General features: G+C 43.1%; 1 protein-coding gene across 1 annotated transcript in view; it reads left to right on the top strand.

Moving 5' to 3' along the window:
* Positions 1–18,463, top strand: part of GPA33 (glycoprotein A33) — a 61,091-nt gene that overhangs the window by 11,884 nt on the left and 30,744 nt on the right. The window contains exons 2-3 of the mRNA XM_055402700.2: positions 4,974–5,128; positions 13,877–14,093. Of these exons, the coding sequence (XP_055258675.2) occupies positions 4,974–5,128; positions 13,877–14,093 (372 nt within the window). The remainder of the gene's footprint in view (positions 1–4,973; positions 5,129–13,876; positions 14,094–18,463) is intronic.

Below are 18,463 nucleotides of genomic sequence, written 5' to 3'. Positions count from 1 at the left end.
CCGGCTTATCCTCCTTTTTTTTTTTTAAGGAGTCACTTCTTTATAAGAGCTCCATCCCTATAACCTAGGAGCCTGCTCAAGTCTCTCCATCTTCCATTCCAGAGGGGTGAAAGAGACCTTCTCAAGATCTTTCACAGCCTTCTGTCTCCAGCTTTTATAGTTCTCTGTTTTAGGCAAGCTCCCTGACAAAACAATCTGTCCCCAATTCTCTACTTCCTTATTTCCTACTTGACTTGTAGAAATGTAACTCAGTTTTATGGTTACAAGAGTACCACATGTCTGCTGCAGAATGTTTGGAAAATAAAAATACACAAAGAAAAAATCCAGAATCCAGAGATAACTGCTATTAATTCTATACTTTGATATATTTTCTTCTAAAATTTACTTTCTTTGTGTGACTCTGTGGAAGTGAGATACTGTTCTATGCACAGTTATGCACCCTGCTTTACTCTCTTATATACACAAGTTCAACAGCGTGAACTGAGTCCCTTGGGGGCTATTTCAAGTCCCATCATCTCAGTAAGGCTTCCATTAAAATCCTTCTTCTGGATCCACATGCAGTCCCTCCCCTCTCTTCCCACCTCCATTCCTTCAGGCTTCACTCCTTAACACTTGCACTCAACACTTAATCAGGCTTTGTTAGGATGCTGGCTGACAGTGACTTCCAACTGCTTCCTGGGCAGGGAATACAAACCACTCAACAAACTAGGTCTTATTAGCACCCGGCTCTGTGCAGACACCTTGGGGGTGGGAACTGGCAGCTTATGAGTACAAGAGAAGTCTGAGACACAGACCCTGCTAGAAGGAGCTGCCATCTGATGAGGGGAGCAGCCTGCACACACAGACCCACACTGACATGATAATGGTGTGTGCATGGGACACAAGCTCCCTGGAGCAGTTCAGCAAAGCCAGTAAGGGCTGAGACGGTCCTGGTGATTCCCCAAGAAGGTGGGGCATGAACATACCTCTGATCATTTTCTCAGTGCCTTGCACTAAACTCGGGCCTTAGGAAAAATTCATTAAATTGACCGGAATGTATAGATTCCTAAAGATCTTTGTTGAATAAAGACGTCCACAAATGTCCATTGAGTTCTCACCCCTCCTCCCCGCCTCTCCATCTCTCCTCCCCCAGCTGTCATTCTGAGAGCCTGCAGGCGTCATGTCCACCTTGAGGGACAGGATAAACCAACATGCCCGTGCACGCATGAGCTGCACCCCTTGCCCTAGAGACCAGCACTCTCTCACTGTGAGAGCTCTGTCTGTCTAGTCCAAAGGCACGATGGGTCCCTTCTGGCCTCCAGCACCTCCTCCCTAACTAAGACTGTGATTTCTCTGTGCAAATGGATCTTCCTAAGTGGAGGCATTACTGCCAGTTTCCCAAGGGTTCCCATAATGTGCTGTGTACGCCTCAAGCAGCCGGTTCCATCAAGCATTTCATTAGCCTCCTTGGATGTATTGCTTTCTAGTTAGCTCTCAAGAGACAGTTTATTATCTTCTTAACAAACCTTAATTATTTACAAGCAATTCTGGAGGCTACAAGCTGAGTCTTCACACCCCAGTCACTTAGGGAGTTCCAGTGACTTTTACCATTTCCACCTGGGGCCACCCGCAGACTTGGTGTCCCCTCTCTGGGGTTCCTTTGGCTATTTATTTATTATTATTTTTTTTGGTGACATTTTCTAGCAACTAAGTTTCTCTGGTTGTAAATCGTACTCATCTTTTAAAATTAAGTTCTCTGTAACTCATTCATTCTGCTGGCAAAGGGCAATTAATGATCCCCTATGTATTAGGCTCTTCGTTGAGCCCTGAGGATATGAAAATGAAAGAAGCACAGTGTAGCAGAGGAGAAGGCCTGACAATATAGAATGAGGACACAGCTCTTGCTTCTGTGCCAGGGTAAAGGCTGTGCATACGAAATATATTATTATCCCAGCCTCACAACCTTGAGTCAGGTAGTATAATTAACCTCACTCAATAGTCAAGGAAACTGAGGCGCAGAGAAGTTGATTAAGTTGTGCAAGGTCGCTCTGCCAGGAACACTAAGGCTGAGCGTGCCCGCCGGGGCAGTTTGGCTCTGGCAGTCGTGCTTTTGGCCACTCTGCATGTTGTGTAACACACTTTCATGAGAGAGAACCGGGATGAAGGTACTCATGGGTGGTACTTGTGGCACAGAATTCTGAGATTTTGATTCCTTCTTTGCAGGTGAAAGCAGCTACTCTCCCAATTTGTATACCCTTGGGAAGGTTAACACATCACTGAACTATTAGTTTTTAACACCTTATGGTGAAGTAGCTTAGACAGATGATCTTCATCAGTATCAGAAGAGCCCAGCCTTGGAAAAAAAGAAAGGAGAGCAGGAGGGAGGAGGAGAGAAAGAATACTACTGCCGTAGGAGAGACACAGCTGTTCGCAGCAACAGGATGTGAGAGTGGCAGCTACTGGGGAGAGGGCAGGTTCTGGGCAACGGAAAAGAGACGCCGATGTAGACCTACACAGAAAGTAGAAGGGGAGGCTGTCGGAAGGCCCTAGAAACCAGTTTCTGCACTTCCTAGTGTTCTGATTATAGATTAGATGTCCTCGCCCGGTGCTTTTCGCTCACCCACTGGGTGGGGTGCAAAGATTCCCCAGAATGTGGGTCACAGAGCTAATAAACAATAAGCCTATGGGAAGAGCTGAAAGGAACTGGGCTTATTACAGTTTAGTACAAAACTAGGAGTGAGAAAGCTGGTGATTACAAACATCAGAAGCCTCTGAGTTCATGATGGGAAATTATTAAGAAGTTAAGCCAGATGTCTTTGCTGCCAGTAATGTCAGAACAAGAGGATACTGACTGAATCAGTGAGAAGGATTTAGATTAGCTATGGAGGATTCCCAGTGAGGCTGTTGGCATGAAGTGCTTAAACATAGGATAGATTCTCATCTAGGATTATGGAAAATGTAAGTGTGCCTTAGGGCACAGGATTGGCCTTTAAAAATCCTTCTCAGGTTTACAAATAGCATTTAAATAGCACTCTATATTTGTTCAAGATATTTTGCCTTTATGAGTTCTTCCTCATCCATTCTTTTCAATCTCTTCTCTCACAAACTAACATAAAATGACTGTAACTCGCTGTTATTATGATCTTTGAAAGTGATCTATTCTTTTTAAATTAATTATTTATTTTCCGTTGCACTGAGTCTCTGTTGCTGCTCTTGGGCTTTTCTCTAGTTGCAGTGAGTAAGGGCTCCTCTCTAGTTGCGGCGCATGGGCTTCTCACTGTGGCGGCTTCTCTAATTACAGAGCACAGGTTCTAGCGTGCACAGGCTTAGTTGCCCCGCTATATCCCCTGCATTGATAGGCAGATTCTTAACCATTGTACCACCAGGGAATCCCCTTAATCTCTTGTTTAGTTATAGTCATTAGTAATTATTATTTATTTAAGATAGTTCACCCATGGTGATGGTGATGGTTTTTCTTGTGATTAACTTCTAATTAAGGATGCACCTCAACAAAAGACTACGAGATGAGAAAGTAGAAGTTATTCAGTATGAATATATATATATATATATATCTAGAACACACACATAAAACTGTCATATATTAAGCACTGATTATGGGTCAGGAATCATTCTAAACAAAGTACACATTTCATGTTATTTAATTTTCAAACAACCCATTTTTCAAGCAAGGACTCTGGCACAGAGAGTTTAAGTAAGTTGCTCAAGGCTATACATTTAATAGATAAAGGAACTGGAATTCCAAAGAGGCATTCTAGCTCCGAAGCCTGTGCATTTAAACTCAGTGCTATGCTACTCTTTCAGGCACTCCGAATTGACACCTACATATTGAGCAATTCCTCCTAAGGAAGACCTGAGGGCTGATCAAACAGTTACTGCATATAGAAGGGCAACATGGAAATGAGTAGGAAGCCCAGAGATGTTGTATCCATGGGAACCCAACCCCTAACACAGAAACCAGTTAGAAGAGTTATTGCTGATGGGCCCAAGTATGGACTTGCCCACCTGAGAAACAGCATAAAAATCAGCAGTTTGAAGGGCACCCAGACTGTATGGGAAGGAAAGCCACTTACTAGAGCTTCAGCCAAATGGGCGTCACTCACACTGTAGTCACAGGCCCACTCAGATTCAAGGGGAGGGGACACAGACCCCAGGTCTCGATGGAGGAGAGTCAATGTCACATGGTAAGAACGTATGTGATGAGAGATGCTGGTGTGACCACACTCTTTTTCTCACTGTTTCTTTTTTTTTTATTCTGATAAATTTATATAGAATAAATGCCCCGGGAGTACCCTCTCTCTCTTTACCTTGACTTAACCTTATTCAACAAATTTACCATATATAAGGAGTTTCCCTGGTGGCTCAGAGGCTAAAGCATCTGCCTGCAATGAGAGAGACCTGGGTTCGATCCCTGGGTCAGGAAGATCCCCTGGAGAAGGAAATGGCAACCTACTCCAGTATTCTTGCCTGGAGAATCCCATGGAGAGAGGAGGCTGGTGGGCTACAGTCCACGGGGTCACAAAGAGTCGGACACGACTGAGTGACTTCACTTTCGCTTTCACCATATATAAGCGCTCCATAAATATGTATTAAATACTGAGTGAATTATCATCACAGCAAACAAAGATGGGGGAGCGTGTTCTATGTGCCAGGCACTAAGCAAAGCATTTACATGTTATCTCATTTAATTCTCAAACAGTTCTCAGAAGTATTAGTGTTCCTTTTTCTGGATGAGAGCTGAGGCTAAGAGAAGTTTACACAATGCCTAAGGGGAGGGGTGGGGCTGAGGCTCAGAGCCAGGCTTTTGCCCACCACCCAAGCCACTTAACTCTCTTAGATGTTGCAGGGTGGGGACAGGGTGAACCAAGGAGAATAGCGGTGTGCCATGGCCAAAATCACAGTTGTCGCGTGTTGAGCTGTGGTTGGAGGACACTGAGTGGGTATGCCATGTCATTTACTTCCTATTTTCTTTCCAGTCTGGATGACTGTCCATGCCATCTTTGTGGAAACCCCAAAGGATGTTATTCGGGCTGCTAGGGGGAAAAATGTTACCCTTCCATGCTTCTACCAGACTTCCTCCCCCAACCGAGAAGGATTTATCCAGTGGGACAAGCTTCTAAGGAGTCATACGGTAAGGATCCTTAAAATGTTGGGAGCATGCATATAGGATTGAGTGTGACATGACCATAGAGCAGCAGTTCCCAACCTTTTTGGCACCAGGGACCTATTTTGTGCAAGACTAATTTTCCAGGGACTGGGGGGTGGGAGGTGGTTTGGGGATAATTCAAGCACATTACATTTATTGTGCACTTTATTTCCATTATTATTAAATTGTGATATACAATGAAATAATTATATAACTCATCATAATGCAGAATCAGTGGAAGCCCTGAGCTTATTTTCCAGAAACTGATCTGACAGGAGGCAGAGCTCAGGTGGTAATGCAAGTGATGGGGAGCAGCTGTAAATACAGACGAAGCTTCGCTCACTTGCCTGCCACTCATCTCCTGCAATGTGTCCTGGCTCTTCCGGGCCAAGGACCAGTACCGGTCCATGACCTGGAGGTTGGGGGCTCCTATCTTAGAGACAAGCACTACAAAACCTTTCAATACATGTTAGATAGACTAAACTTAGTTAACACCCAGGCTGGGCTGGGTGGGGAAGGAGCAGTGAATGTTGGACCAGGGAGGGCTGCACTATGCCATCTCTAGTTTGAAAGAGTTACCTTCCCTCAAACATCTTTCTGTTGTCCAGTCTCAAGTGACCTTTACTGTATCATTTGAGTCAGTCATTACTTTTGATTAACACAGAGCTCTCCCTGAGACCAAATTTTGTTGTAGCTTTTTTTTTTTTTTTTTATTCTTCCTGCTTGGGTTCTTTCAGGGAGTATGGGGAGATTTTATTTTCTATATTGGAATAGATAGTAATCCTATGGTTCAAAAATTAAAACATCATGAAGAATTACATTGAGAAGTCTCATTCCCATCCTTGCCAATCTTGCCCCATCCCTGCCCCAGTTTCCATACCCTAATCCCCTTATCTCCCCTTTCTCCCAGGCAAGGCTAATTTTCACTGGTACTGGTTCTTTGGGAGCAGCATTTACTCTAATTTATTGGTATTTCTGCCACAATCATTCAGTACTGTGAATACCACTTTTGGCTAAGATCTAGTTTCTTGTGTTTCCTTCCAATGGTTCTTTATGCCAGTTCAGAAAATGTATATATTCATACACACGAAAATACATCTGCTTTCCTCCCTAGAATCCCAGTCCCCTATTCCCCTCACTAGAGGTGTGTGTGTGTGTGTATGTGTGTGGACGTGCTCAGTAGTGTCCAACTCTTTGTAACCCCATGGACTGGAGCCTGGCAGGCTCCTCATCCATGGAATATTCCAGGCAAGAATGCTGAAGTGGGTTGCCATTTCTTACTACAGTGGATCTTCCCAAACCAGGGATCGAACCTGGTCTCTTACATCTTCTGCATTATCAGGAGAATTATCAGTGGGATTCTTCCCACTGCACTACCTGGGAAGCCCACTAGAGGCAACGACTATTACTAGATATTGGGGTGAACTTCTATAGATGCATCACATATAAACATAGGCATATATTTACATATATGAATATGTAAGTTTCTATAAACTTCATACACACTGTCCTCCACTTGGCTTTTTTCCTCTTAATATACTTTGGAGCTCTTTCCATATGTCAGTGCATTAATATTTATGGTTTTTTTTCATTCATATTATGTATTTCATTTTATGAATACTCTATATGATGGGCTTCCCTGGTGGCTCAGAGGTTAAAGTGTCTGCCTCCAATGCGGGAGACCCGGGTTCGATCTCTGGGTCGGGAAGATCCCCTGGAGAAGGAAACGGTAACCCACTCCAGTATTCTTGCCTGAAGAATCATATGGACAGAGAAGCCTGGTAGGCTACAGTCCACGGGGTCGCAGAGAGTCGGACACAACTGAGCGACGGAACGGAACGGAATATGATGGACATTTGTTTTAATCCCTATATTTTGCTACTACAAATAATATTTCAATAAATATCCATATATGAATGTCTCTAGGCATATATTGCTAAAGCTGAAGCTGCAATACTTTGGCCACCTCATGCGACGAGTTGACTCACTGGAAAAGACTCTGATGCTGGGAAAGGTTGGGGGCGGGAGGAGAAGGGGACGACAGAGAATGAGATGGCTGGATGGCATCACCGACTCTGTGGACATGAGTTTGAGTGAACTCCAGGAGTTGGTGATGGACAGGGAGGCCTGGCGTGCTGTGATTCATGGGGTCACGGAGACTCGGACACGACTGAGCGACTGAACTGAACTGAACTGAGGTATATATTTATAACTACTATTATAATTTTATAAATATGTATTCATATGCAAAGATGGCTCGATAAAGGACAGAAATGGTATGGACCTAACAGAAGCAGAAGATATTAAGAAGAGGTGGCAAGAATACACAGAAGAACTGTACAAAAAAGATCTTCACGACCCACATAATCACGATGGTGTGATCACTGACCTAGAGCCAGACATCTTGGAATGTGAAGTCAAGTGGGCCTTAGAAAGCATCACTACGAACAAAGCTAGTGGAGGTGATGGAATTCCAGTTGAGCTATTTCAAATCCTGAAAGATGAGGCTGTGAAAGTGCTGCACTCAATATGCCAGCAACTTTGGAAAACTCAGCAGTGGCCACAGGACTGGAAAAGGTCAGTCTTCATTCCAATCCCAAAGAAAGGCAATGCCAAAGAATGCTCAAACTTTCACACAATTGCACTCATCTCCCACACTAGTAAAGTCATGCTCAAAATTCTCCAAGCCAGGCTTCAGCAATACGTGAACCATGAACTTCCAGATGTTCAAGCTGATTTTAGAAAAGGCAGAGGAACCAGAGATCAAATTGTCCGCTGGATCATGAAAAAAGCAACAGATTTCCAGAAAAACATCTATTTCTGCTTCACTGACTATGCCAAAGCCTTTGACTGTGTGATCACAACAAACTGTGGAAAATTCTGAAAGAGATGGGAATACTAGACCACCTGAACTGTCTCTTGAGAAACCTGTATGCAGGTCAGGAAGCAACAGTTAGAACTGACCATGGAACAACAGACTGGTTCCAAATAGGAAAAGGAATACGTCAAGGTTGTATATTGTCACCCTGCTTATTTAACTTATATGCAGAGTACATCATGAGGAATGCTGGGCTGGAAGAAGCACAAGCTGGAATCAAGATTGCCGGGAGAAATATCAATAACCTCAGATATGCAGATGACACCACCTTTATGGCAGAAAGTGAAGAGGAACTCAAAAGCCTCTTGATGAAAGTGAAAGAGGAGAGTGAAAAGGTTGGCTTGAAGCTCACCATTCAGAAAACAAAGATCATGGCATCTGGTCCCATCACTTCATGGGAAATAGATGGGGAAACAGTGGAAACAGTGTCAGACTTCATTTTTGGGGGCTCCAAAATCACTGTGGATGCTGATTGCAGCCATGAAATTAAAAGACACTTACTCCTTGGAAGGAAAGTTATGACCAACCTAGATAGCATATTAAAAAGCAGAGACATTACTTTGCCAACAAAGGTCTGTCTAGTCAAGGCTATGGTTTTTCCCGTGGTCATGTATGGATGTGAGAGTTGGACTGTGAAGAAAGCTGATCACCAAAGAATTGATGCTTTTGAACTGTGGTGTTTGAGAAGACTCTTGAGAGTCCCTTGGACTGCAAGGAGATCCAACCAGTCCATTCTAAAGAAGATCAGTCCTGGGTGTTCATTGGAAGGACTAATGCTAAAGCTGAAACTGCAATACTTTGGCCACCTCATGGGAAGAGTTGACTCACTGGAAAAGACTCTGATGCTGGGAGGGACTGGAGGCAGGAGGAGAAGGGGAAGATGGAGAATGAGATGGCTGGATGGCATCACCGACTCGATGAACATGAGCTTGGGTGAACTCCGGGAGCTGGTGATGTACAGGGAAGCCTGGCGTGCTGTGATTCGCAAAGAGTCGGACACTACTGAGTGAACTGAACTGATTCATATATAAGATAAATTATTTTAAAATGGAACTTTGGGGTCAAAGGCTATGTGAATTTAAAATTTTGGTAAATGTCAAGTTTCCTTCTTTGTATGTCAGACCAGTTTTCAGGTTCACCAACAACAGTGCAGGCACTTACTTCTCTAATTCAGACTATTCTCAAACTATCTGATATTTGTGAATTTGATGAGTGGAAAAATATCTCATTATTGATCAAATTCACATTTCTTTAACTGTAAGTAGAGGAACATCTATTCATAAGATTTTTGGGTTTAATTTTTTTTTTTTTTGCTGCACCAAGTGGCATATGGGATCTTAGTTCCCTAACCAAGGATCAGACCCTCACCCTCTGCAGTGGAGACAGTCTTAACCACTGACCACCAGGGAAGTCCCTATTCATAAATTTTAAAGTTACTTCTACTTTTCAAATGCAAACATGCCTGGCATTAGATCCCCAGCTATTCAGAGACAAAGCATTAAGTTTTTCCCTGACAGAGAAGAAGGGATGACCCAAGACACCCAAGTCCTAGAGCAGCAGGGCTGAGGAGAAAGGAGAGTAATTCTTGGCCTGAGGCATCTTACTGTCTGTTTCTCAAGGGACCCTGATTGGCCAGAGTACCTGTCCTATCTCTTTCCAGGATCCCAGGAAAAAACCTAGAGAAGGCAGCTGCTGCCATTAGCTTGCAGAAACTGAAGACATGTTCTCTCACCAAACAGGTCTCTACCAGGCACCTAACAAAGATAAATTTATCTCCGTTGAGATAAATACTAAGGATCTTATGTTGACTGATCCCTTACTTCCTAAAGGATTTGAGGAAATTATATTGAGAGCAAGTAAGTTCAGTTCAATTCAGTTGCTCAGTCGTGTCCGACTTTGTGACCCCATGGACTGCAGCACACCAGGCTTCACTGTCCATCACCAACTCCCGGAGCTTGCTCAAACTCATGTCCATCGAGTTGGTGATGCCATCCAACCATCTCATCCTCTGTCATCCCCTTCTCCTCCCACCTTCAATCTTTCCCAGCATAGGGTCTTTTCTAATGATTCAGTTCTTCTCATCAGGTGGCCAAAGTATTGGAGCTTCAACATCAGTCCTTCCAATGAATATTCAGAACTGCTTTCTTTTAGGATTGACTGGTTGGTTCTCCTTGCAGTCCAAGGGACTCTCAAGAGTCTTCTCCAACACCACAGTTTAAAAGCATCAATTCAGGAGAAGGAAATGGCAACCCACTCCGGTATTCTTGCCTGGAAAATCCCATGGATGGAAGAGCCTGGTAGGCTACAGTCCATGGGGTCACAAAGAGTTGGACACGACTAAGTGACTTCACTTTAAGGATCAGGAACACAGATTCCTTTGCTTTTTCCATCAATGTCCTATACATAGAAGGTCTTGATATTTGTTGAATGCCTTTTTTAGGACATAATGTTTTTGTAAAGAATTCTATGAGGAACATTTTAATAAAGCAATCAAAATTAAAAAAAAAATAAACAAATAAAAGCATCAATTCTTCGGCAGTCAGCTTTCTTTATGGTTCACCTCTCACATCCATACATGACCACTGGAAAAAACATAGCCTTGACTAGACAGACATTTGTAGGCAAAGTAATGTCTCTGCTTTTTAATATGCTGTCTAGGTGTGAGACTACTCTGTGAGTTCTACCACAGCCCTATTTTTAGTTTAATTTGCTGTTACTTGAGAGCAAGTAAGAATGCAGAGAAAAGGATTACATCTATGCCCTCAAGGAGACTATTGTGACAGGTACTAGCAAGAGTGGGAGATGACGTGGGGAGAGTCAAGGAAGGGGAAGCCTTAGGATAGCTGTAACCAGTAGGTCAGAAAAAAAGTTGAACTGAGAAAGGCCAACATCCATCCACTCATCCACAGCTCAAGACAGGTCCTCATCTCCTGCTTTCTTGTTCCCCCCTTTCTCAGACAAGCTTCCTGAGAGTCATCTGTTCCTACCAGAGCTGTGGCATGTGACTGGGTGAATTATGCATTGGGTACCCAGCCTAGGGGACCTGATCACCGTTAGCTTGGCACAGATGTGTCTGTCCAACAACTAGGGTATCTTTTTCCGATTTGCATAAAGAGTATGTGCAGACCTCAGACCTGACCCTGTGTCTCCACACTCTTTTCCCTACCCAGCATGGTCTGCCTTCCTCACCTAACACTCCATGGAAACCACCAGCAACTTCTCTTTTGTTAAATTTAATGTCCTGATTCTGTCCTCATCTTATTTATTTTCTCCCTAGCTTTTCTGACTATCAACCACTTCCCCATCTCAGAATCTCCCTCTCTAGGCTTTCTGATAGTCTTTCTTGGCTTTCCCTCTTATCTCTCTGACCTCTCCCTGACTTTCTCAATTAAGTAGCCTGGGGGCTTGCCATTTCTCTACTTGCTTACCTGAGGTGGCTTCATCAAGCCCATGGTTCAATGCCATTTGCTTTTTGTATATTATCTACTTTAATCCTCACAAAAATCCTATGATACAAGTGTTATTATCATTATCTGCACTTTGTAGAAGAAGAAATAAACTCATAAAGAAGTCAAATATTTTGCTCAGTTGAGTTCAGTTCAATTGCTCAGTTGTGTCTGATTCTTTGTGACCCCGTGGACTATAGCACGCCAGGCTTCACTGCCTATCACCAGCCCCTGGAGCTTGTTCAAACTCATGTCCATTGACTCAGTGATGCCATCCAACCATCTCAATCTCTGTCGTCCCCTTCTCCTCCCACTTTCAATTTTTCCCAGCATCAGGGTCTTTTCAAATAAGTCAGCTCTTTGCATCAGGTGGCAAAAGTATTGGAGCTTCAGCTTCAACATCAGTCCTTCCAATGAATATTCAGGACTTCAGAACATTTCCTTTATGATTGACTGGTTGGATCTCCCTGCAGTGCAAGGGACTCTCAAGAGTCTTTTCCCACACCACAGTTCAAAAGCATCAATTATTTGGCAATCAGCTTTCTTTATAGTCCAACTCTCACATCCATACATGACTACTGGAAAAACCATAGCTTTGACTAGACAGAACTTTGTCAGCAAAATAATGTCTCTGTTTTTTAATATACTGTCTGGATTGGTTATAGCTTTTCTTCCAAGGAGCAAGCATCTTTTAATTTTATGGCTGCAGTCACCATCTGTAGTGATTTTGGAGCCCCACCCAAATAAAGTCTCTCACGGTTTCCATTGTTTCCCCATCTATTTGCCATGAAGTGATGGGACCGGATGCCATGATCTTAGTTTTCTGAATGTTCAATATTAAGCTGGCTTTTTCACTCTCCTCTTTCACTTTCATCAAGAGGCTTTTTAGTTCCTCTTTACTTTCTGACTTAAGGGTGATGTTATCTACATATCTGAAGTTATTGATATTTCTCCTGGCAATTTATTCCAGCTTGTGCTTCATCCATCCCAGCATTTCTCATGATGTACTCTCCATATAAGTTAAATAAGCAGGGTGACAATATACAGCCTTGACATACTCCTTTCCTGATTTGTGAGCCAGTCTGTTGTTCCAAGTCCAGTACTAACTGTTGCTTCTTGACCTGCATATAGATTTTTCAGGAGTCAGGTAAGGTGGTCTGGTAATCCCATCTCTGAATTTTCCGCAGTTGGTTGTGATCCACACAGTCAAATGCTTTAGCGTAGTCAATAAAGCAGAAGTAGTTGTTTTTCTGGAACTCTCTTGCTTTTTCCATGATCCACTGGATGTTGGCAATTTGATCTCTGGTTTCTCTGCCTTTTCTAAATCCATCTTAAAAATCTGGAAGTTCACAGTTCATATACTGTTGAAACCTGACTTGGAGAATTTTGAGCTTTACTTTACTACCGTGTGAGATGAGTACAATTGTGTGGTAGTTTGAGCACTCTTTGGCATTGCCTTTCTTTGGGACTGAAATGAAAACTGACCTTTTCCAGTCCTGTGGCCACTGCAAATTGCATATTGGTCACTGCTTATTGAGTGCAGCATTTTAGCAGCATCATCTTTTACAATTTGAAATAGTTCAACTGGAATTCACCTCCACTAGCTTTGTTTGTAGTCATGCTTCCTAAGGTCCATTTGACTTTGCAGTCCAAGATGTCTGGCTCTAGGTGAGTGATGTCTGCATCATGGTTATCTGGGTCATGAAGGTCTTTTTTGTATAGTTCTTCTTTGTATTCTTGCCACCTCTTCTTATTATCTTCTGCTTCTGTTAGGTCCATACCATTTCTGTCCTTTATTGTGGCCATCTTTGCATGAAATGTTTCCTTGGTATCTCTAGTTTTCTTGAAGAGATCGCTAGTCTTTCCCATTCTGTTGTTTTCCTCTAATATTTTGCTCAAGATCATACAACTACTAAGTGGCAGAGCTGGGGTTTGAATTGAGGCAGTCTGGTTCAAAAGTAGTGATCTTAGCTAGTACCATGTTTTATTTAATAAATGATGAATATATTGATGAATAAACAAATTGCAAAGGTAAGAATCAAATAAATAAAGGGGGGTTGCAAGCCATGGATAACTGCCCAACACAATGCCTGAACATCTTATATACTCAGTTAATATTGGTTGACTGCAGGTTTGAGAACAGAACTAAAATGGAGTAAATAAGAGGTGCCATAGGTTACAAGAGGTGAAGCCCTCTGATATGAAGCGCCCACCTGCCCCAGGCTTTTAGTACTATGGATCATAAGAGGAATCCATGAATGGGCCCCATATGTGGAGCTCTTTGTTCTGCAGGGTCGGCTTGTCAGTACATCTGGGCTGGGGACGGTGGGTAAGGGTAGACAGGACAGGCTGCAGCATCGTGCCAGGGCCTTAGGCTGAAGACCAAGTGGTATTTCTTCTTCTTTCCAGGAAAGTGTGCTCATATGGAAATTTTTAACCAAAGAATATATCTACGGTGAACTTTATCAGAAGCGTGCTAGTGTATCAAACAACGCCGAGCAGTCAGATGCCTCCATCACCATTGACCAGTTGACCATGGATGACAATGGCACCTATGAGTGCTCCGTCTTGCTGATGTCAGATCTGGGTGGCGTCTCCACATCACGTGTCCGTCTCTTGGTCCTTGGTGAGCGTCTCCTCCTTCCTGGGGTGATAGGAAGAGGCAGGGGAGGGTGGGGTGTGAGGAGGAGGCACCCTGGTGCCAAGATAAAACTGGAAGCAATGCCTGATGAAGAGCTAAGACTTCTCCCCTCATCTGTTCTGTCCGGAGGCTTGGGGGGTCTGCTTCTCCCCCTGGAGCCAAATATGATCTGTCTGGGCATACATTTCCCCAGGACAGAGGTCAAGTCTGATTTGGAGTGGTGCCTGGGGTCAGCCCTGGAGATGCTGTCCATGCTCCATCCAGTGCTCTTTCCTTCACACCAGCTCCTCTCTTTTTCATGAAAAACTTACTAGAAGAAAAATGGAAATCCTAGATCCTACTGGAAAGATTCTCACTGCCGTCCTGTGAAGCTGAGGGCCAAATCATGATTCTTACATGTCAGGCATTTTTTCCAGCTCTAAATTCAGCTAATCAGTAGAAGTCCTTCATACCACCATCTCCCCAGCCCTCAGCTCTAACACACCATTCATCAGGTTCTGTTGTTTCTGAAATATGTCCCACAATAACACTCTTTTTATACAAATAGCTTATTATTGGACTTTATAATTTTGAAATGATTGGAACTATCACCTACTTTTAGAATCTTCATTTTGTAGATGAAGCCCAGATAAAGTAGGTACCTGACTCAATGTCAAACAGTTGTTGGAAAAACTTTAGTGAGCCAGCCTGTGTTTACTCTAAGAAGTGATCCCCACACTGGTGGGTAGCAATAATTTTTAGCCATACTTTAAACCAAAGAAATAGATCATGTTCCTCCATTTTACCCTCTTTACACTACATGCTGCTGCTGCTGCTGAGTCACTTCAGTCGTGTCCGACTCTGTGTGACCCCACAGACGGAAGCCCACCAGGCTCCCCCGTCCCTGGGATTCTCCAGGCAAGAACACCGGAGTGGGTTGCCATTTCCTTCTCCACTTTACACTACATAGTGGGATTTTATTTTTAATTGCATAAGGTGGCTGCCTGGGTTTTTGAATCATTGCAATGAGTTAAGCCCTGAATAAAGAATAACCATCTCCTCCTTACACCTTAGTGCTAACAGGGTGGCCAAGGCTAGTACTGCATGCGTTCTTCTAGTCTCCTCTCCAGGTCCTTTCAACACACACACACACACACACACACACACACACATTTCATTTTCCTTTCTTTCCTTTTCTTAAAAAAAGAAATCATATTATAAAGGTTTTTTTGTAACTTTCTTTTTCTTAATATTTCATGTAAATTTCTCCAGATCATTACATACAAATATGCCTATTAATGTAATACATTCCCTTGCATGAATGTACTATGATTATTCCAGTGGCCCATACTGGTGAGCATTCTCAAGCTGTTTCCATTTTTTGTACAGACAATATATATGTATGTATAATATGTGCACACATATGTATATGCATATATATGTGTGTGCATATTCTTTTACTGTGTTGTCTTTGTTTCTGTTGGATAGGTTCTTAAAAGTAGGATTTCTATTGCTCAACATCATTAGGCATCAAGGAAAACAAATTTAAAAAGAAGGATTTCTAGGTCAAAGACTTTGCCTTCATTAAAAGTTACTCCATACTGGCAAATTACTTTCTCCAAAGCAACTTACTATTGCCATGAACATGATGTGATCATGCTTGTTTTCCTATATTCTTATCAGAACTGAATACTATCAATCTTCTTAATTTTCCTGTGAAAGTGAAAGTTGCTCAGTCATGTTCAGCTCTTTGTGACTCCATGGAATTCCATGGAATTCTCCAGGTCAGAATACTGGAGTGGGTAGCCGTTCCCTTCTCCAGGGGATCTTCCCAACCCAGGGATCGAACCCAGGTCTCCCACATTGCAGGCAGATTCTTTACCAGTTGAGCCACAGTTCAGTTCAGTTCAGTTCAGTCGCTCAGTCATGTCCGACTCTCCGCGACCCCATGAATCACAGCACGCCAGGCCTCCCTGTCCATCACAAAATCCCAGAGTTCACTCAAATTCATGTCCACAGAGTCGGTGATGCCATCCAGCCATCTCACTCTCGGTCGTCCCCTTCTCCTCCCGCCCCCAACCTTTCCCAGCATCAGAGTCTTTTCCAGTGAGTCAACTCATCACATGAGGTGGCCAAAGTATTGCAGCTTCAGCTTTAGCATCAGTCCTTCCAATGAACACCCAGGATTGATCTCCCTTAGAATGGACTGATTGGATCTCCTGGTGGTACAAAGGACTCTCAAGAGTCTTCTCCAACACCACAGTTCAAAAGCATCAATTCTTCGGCGATCAGCTTTCTTCAAAAGGGAAGCTTAATTTTTTATAAATTTTGTTAATTGACTAGGTGAAAAAAAAAAATCTGTTCAAGTTTCACATCCATGCTAAGTCACTTCAGTTGTGTTTGACTCTTTGCAACCCGATGGACCATAGCCCACCAGGGTCCTCTGTCCATGGAATTCTCCAGGCAAGAATACTGGAGTGGGTTGCCACACCCTGATCCAGGGGTACTCCCAACCCAGGGATCCAGCTCTCATCTGTTATGTCTTCTGCATTGGCAGGCAGGTTCTTTACCACTAGCACCACCTAGGAAGCCCAGATAAGCTTCACATCTCTCCTTAACTTGGCGCTAACCCCCTAAGGCAAGGAGATCCGCAGTGGATTAAAGGCGGGTTTGTTTCCTTATTCTCCCTAGTCCACTTCCTCCCACTCTCACTTCTGTGATTCTGAGGTCACGGCCAAGTGTTAAAGGGGAAAGCAAAGCCATGATCACCTAGCTAGGCCACTTACCGTCTTCTCTTGCTATCCCATGATCCCAATCAGAGCAGACATCCCACTACTGTGTCTTTTGTGGGGTGTGTGAGAGGGTTCCTCAGCACTGGCCCCCACCAAGGGATCCACCTAACACAAGTATTTTGCACACCTGCAGGCCAGATTTTCACATCTTTCACCCTTTCCCACCTTCCCCTGATAATGGTAACTTGCTCTTACTCTTCACTGTCCACTCTGGGTTCCCCTTGACCCAGCCAACAGCTCTCTGGGACCAAATCCTTTCAGTGTGACAAGAACACGCCTCCATCCTTATTCTGCTAAACTCTGCACCTCCTAGGGCAGATCGTTCTCACTGTTGCATGCTCTCCTCACCTTGCCATTGCAATCTACTCCAGCCAGCTTCTCTGAGCAAGCAGTAGGACCTGAATGTAATCCCAGATGGTTCCTCAGATACCCAAGGACATCTATAAAGCCCTTTCATCATCATGTTCCAGGGGTAGACTGCAGGAACTTACTGATTCCTTACAAGTCTCAGTGACAAGTGAGAGATGCCAGTTCCCGACAGCAGACAACCGCTATCTCCACATGGTATTCTTCTGGTTTCTCCCTGGCTGGGAACGAGATGCGGGGAAATACCTCCTTCCCTTCCACCAAGAGAAGGAGGAGAAATGCTCATGGTCCCTATTTCTGACAATCTTCTTTAAAGAAATCTGTCTGATGAGTCTCCAGTCTTCTCCTAAATGGGAAGGAGGAGGGTAACTGATAATTAGAGAATTCACTAGTGGGAAGGCCACTCCTCTCCTCAGCACTGAGGATGCTAACCATTCAGAGCCACAACTTGAAGATTTTAGTGGACATTCTGAGACACAGGAGAAGTCCCCTCCATATCCTACTGATGTTCTTTTGCTCTGGATCTGGGGGCACTTGTCTTGTACAAGATCTCTCACACCACCTTTGTGGTTATAAAAATGAACTTAATGTTCTTTTCTTATGTCTGTAAGTCCTGTTTTTTACCCTTAGATCTTTGTTTCATCAGTAATTTATTTTTGAACACAGGATACTGAGGGTCTTTGTTTTCTTCCAAATGGACAGCCAATTACATCAACATCATTTATTATAAGTACTTGAAATGCCAGGTTTATCACAAGTTAAACTGCTACATATACACAGCTGTGTTTTACTCCTTATTTCATTCATTCTCCTTTTGATTATTCCTATGCCAATATCACACTGTTGTGATTATAGTATGTCTATAGTCTGTGCTGAGATACAAACACATCCACACAGACATGTTTAGTTATCAGTATTTGTGTCCTTGTCTTTTAAAATCTGGCACTATGTAATATCTTCTCTAACTAAACTTTTCCAAATCAGTTTTACACATTTATTCTTTCATGTTAATATTAAAATCACATTGTTATGTTTAAAAAAATGTTGCTTGGAATTATATTCAATTTACATATTAATTTGCAATGGAATGACATTTTAATGATATAAGGAAGATGATATATCAGATTTTCTGACCTATATTGGCAAATCTGTAATGACTGAATTCCAGGCTTTCTGTGGCCAAATAAAGACTAATGTGTTTACTTAGTTGTGTAAGGA

The sequence above is a fragment of the Moschus berezovskii genome, chromosome 4 (assembly GCF_049115385.1).
Source record: "Moschus berezovskii isolate FMDL1 chromosome 4, NW_MosBer_1.0, whole genome shotgun sequence".
Classification (NCBI taxonomy): Eukaryota; Metazoa; Chordata; class Mammalia; order Artiodactyla; family Moschidae; genus Moschus; species Moschus berezovskii.
The sequence above is the reverse complement of the archived record's forward strand: the minus strand, read 5'-3'. Positions and strand labels throughout refer to the sequence as shown.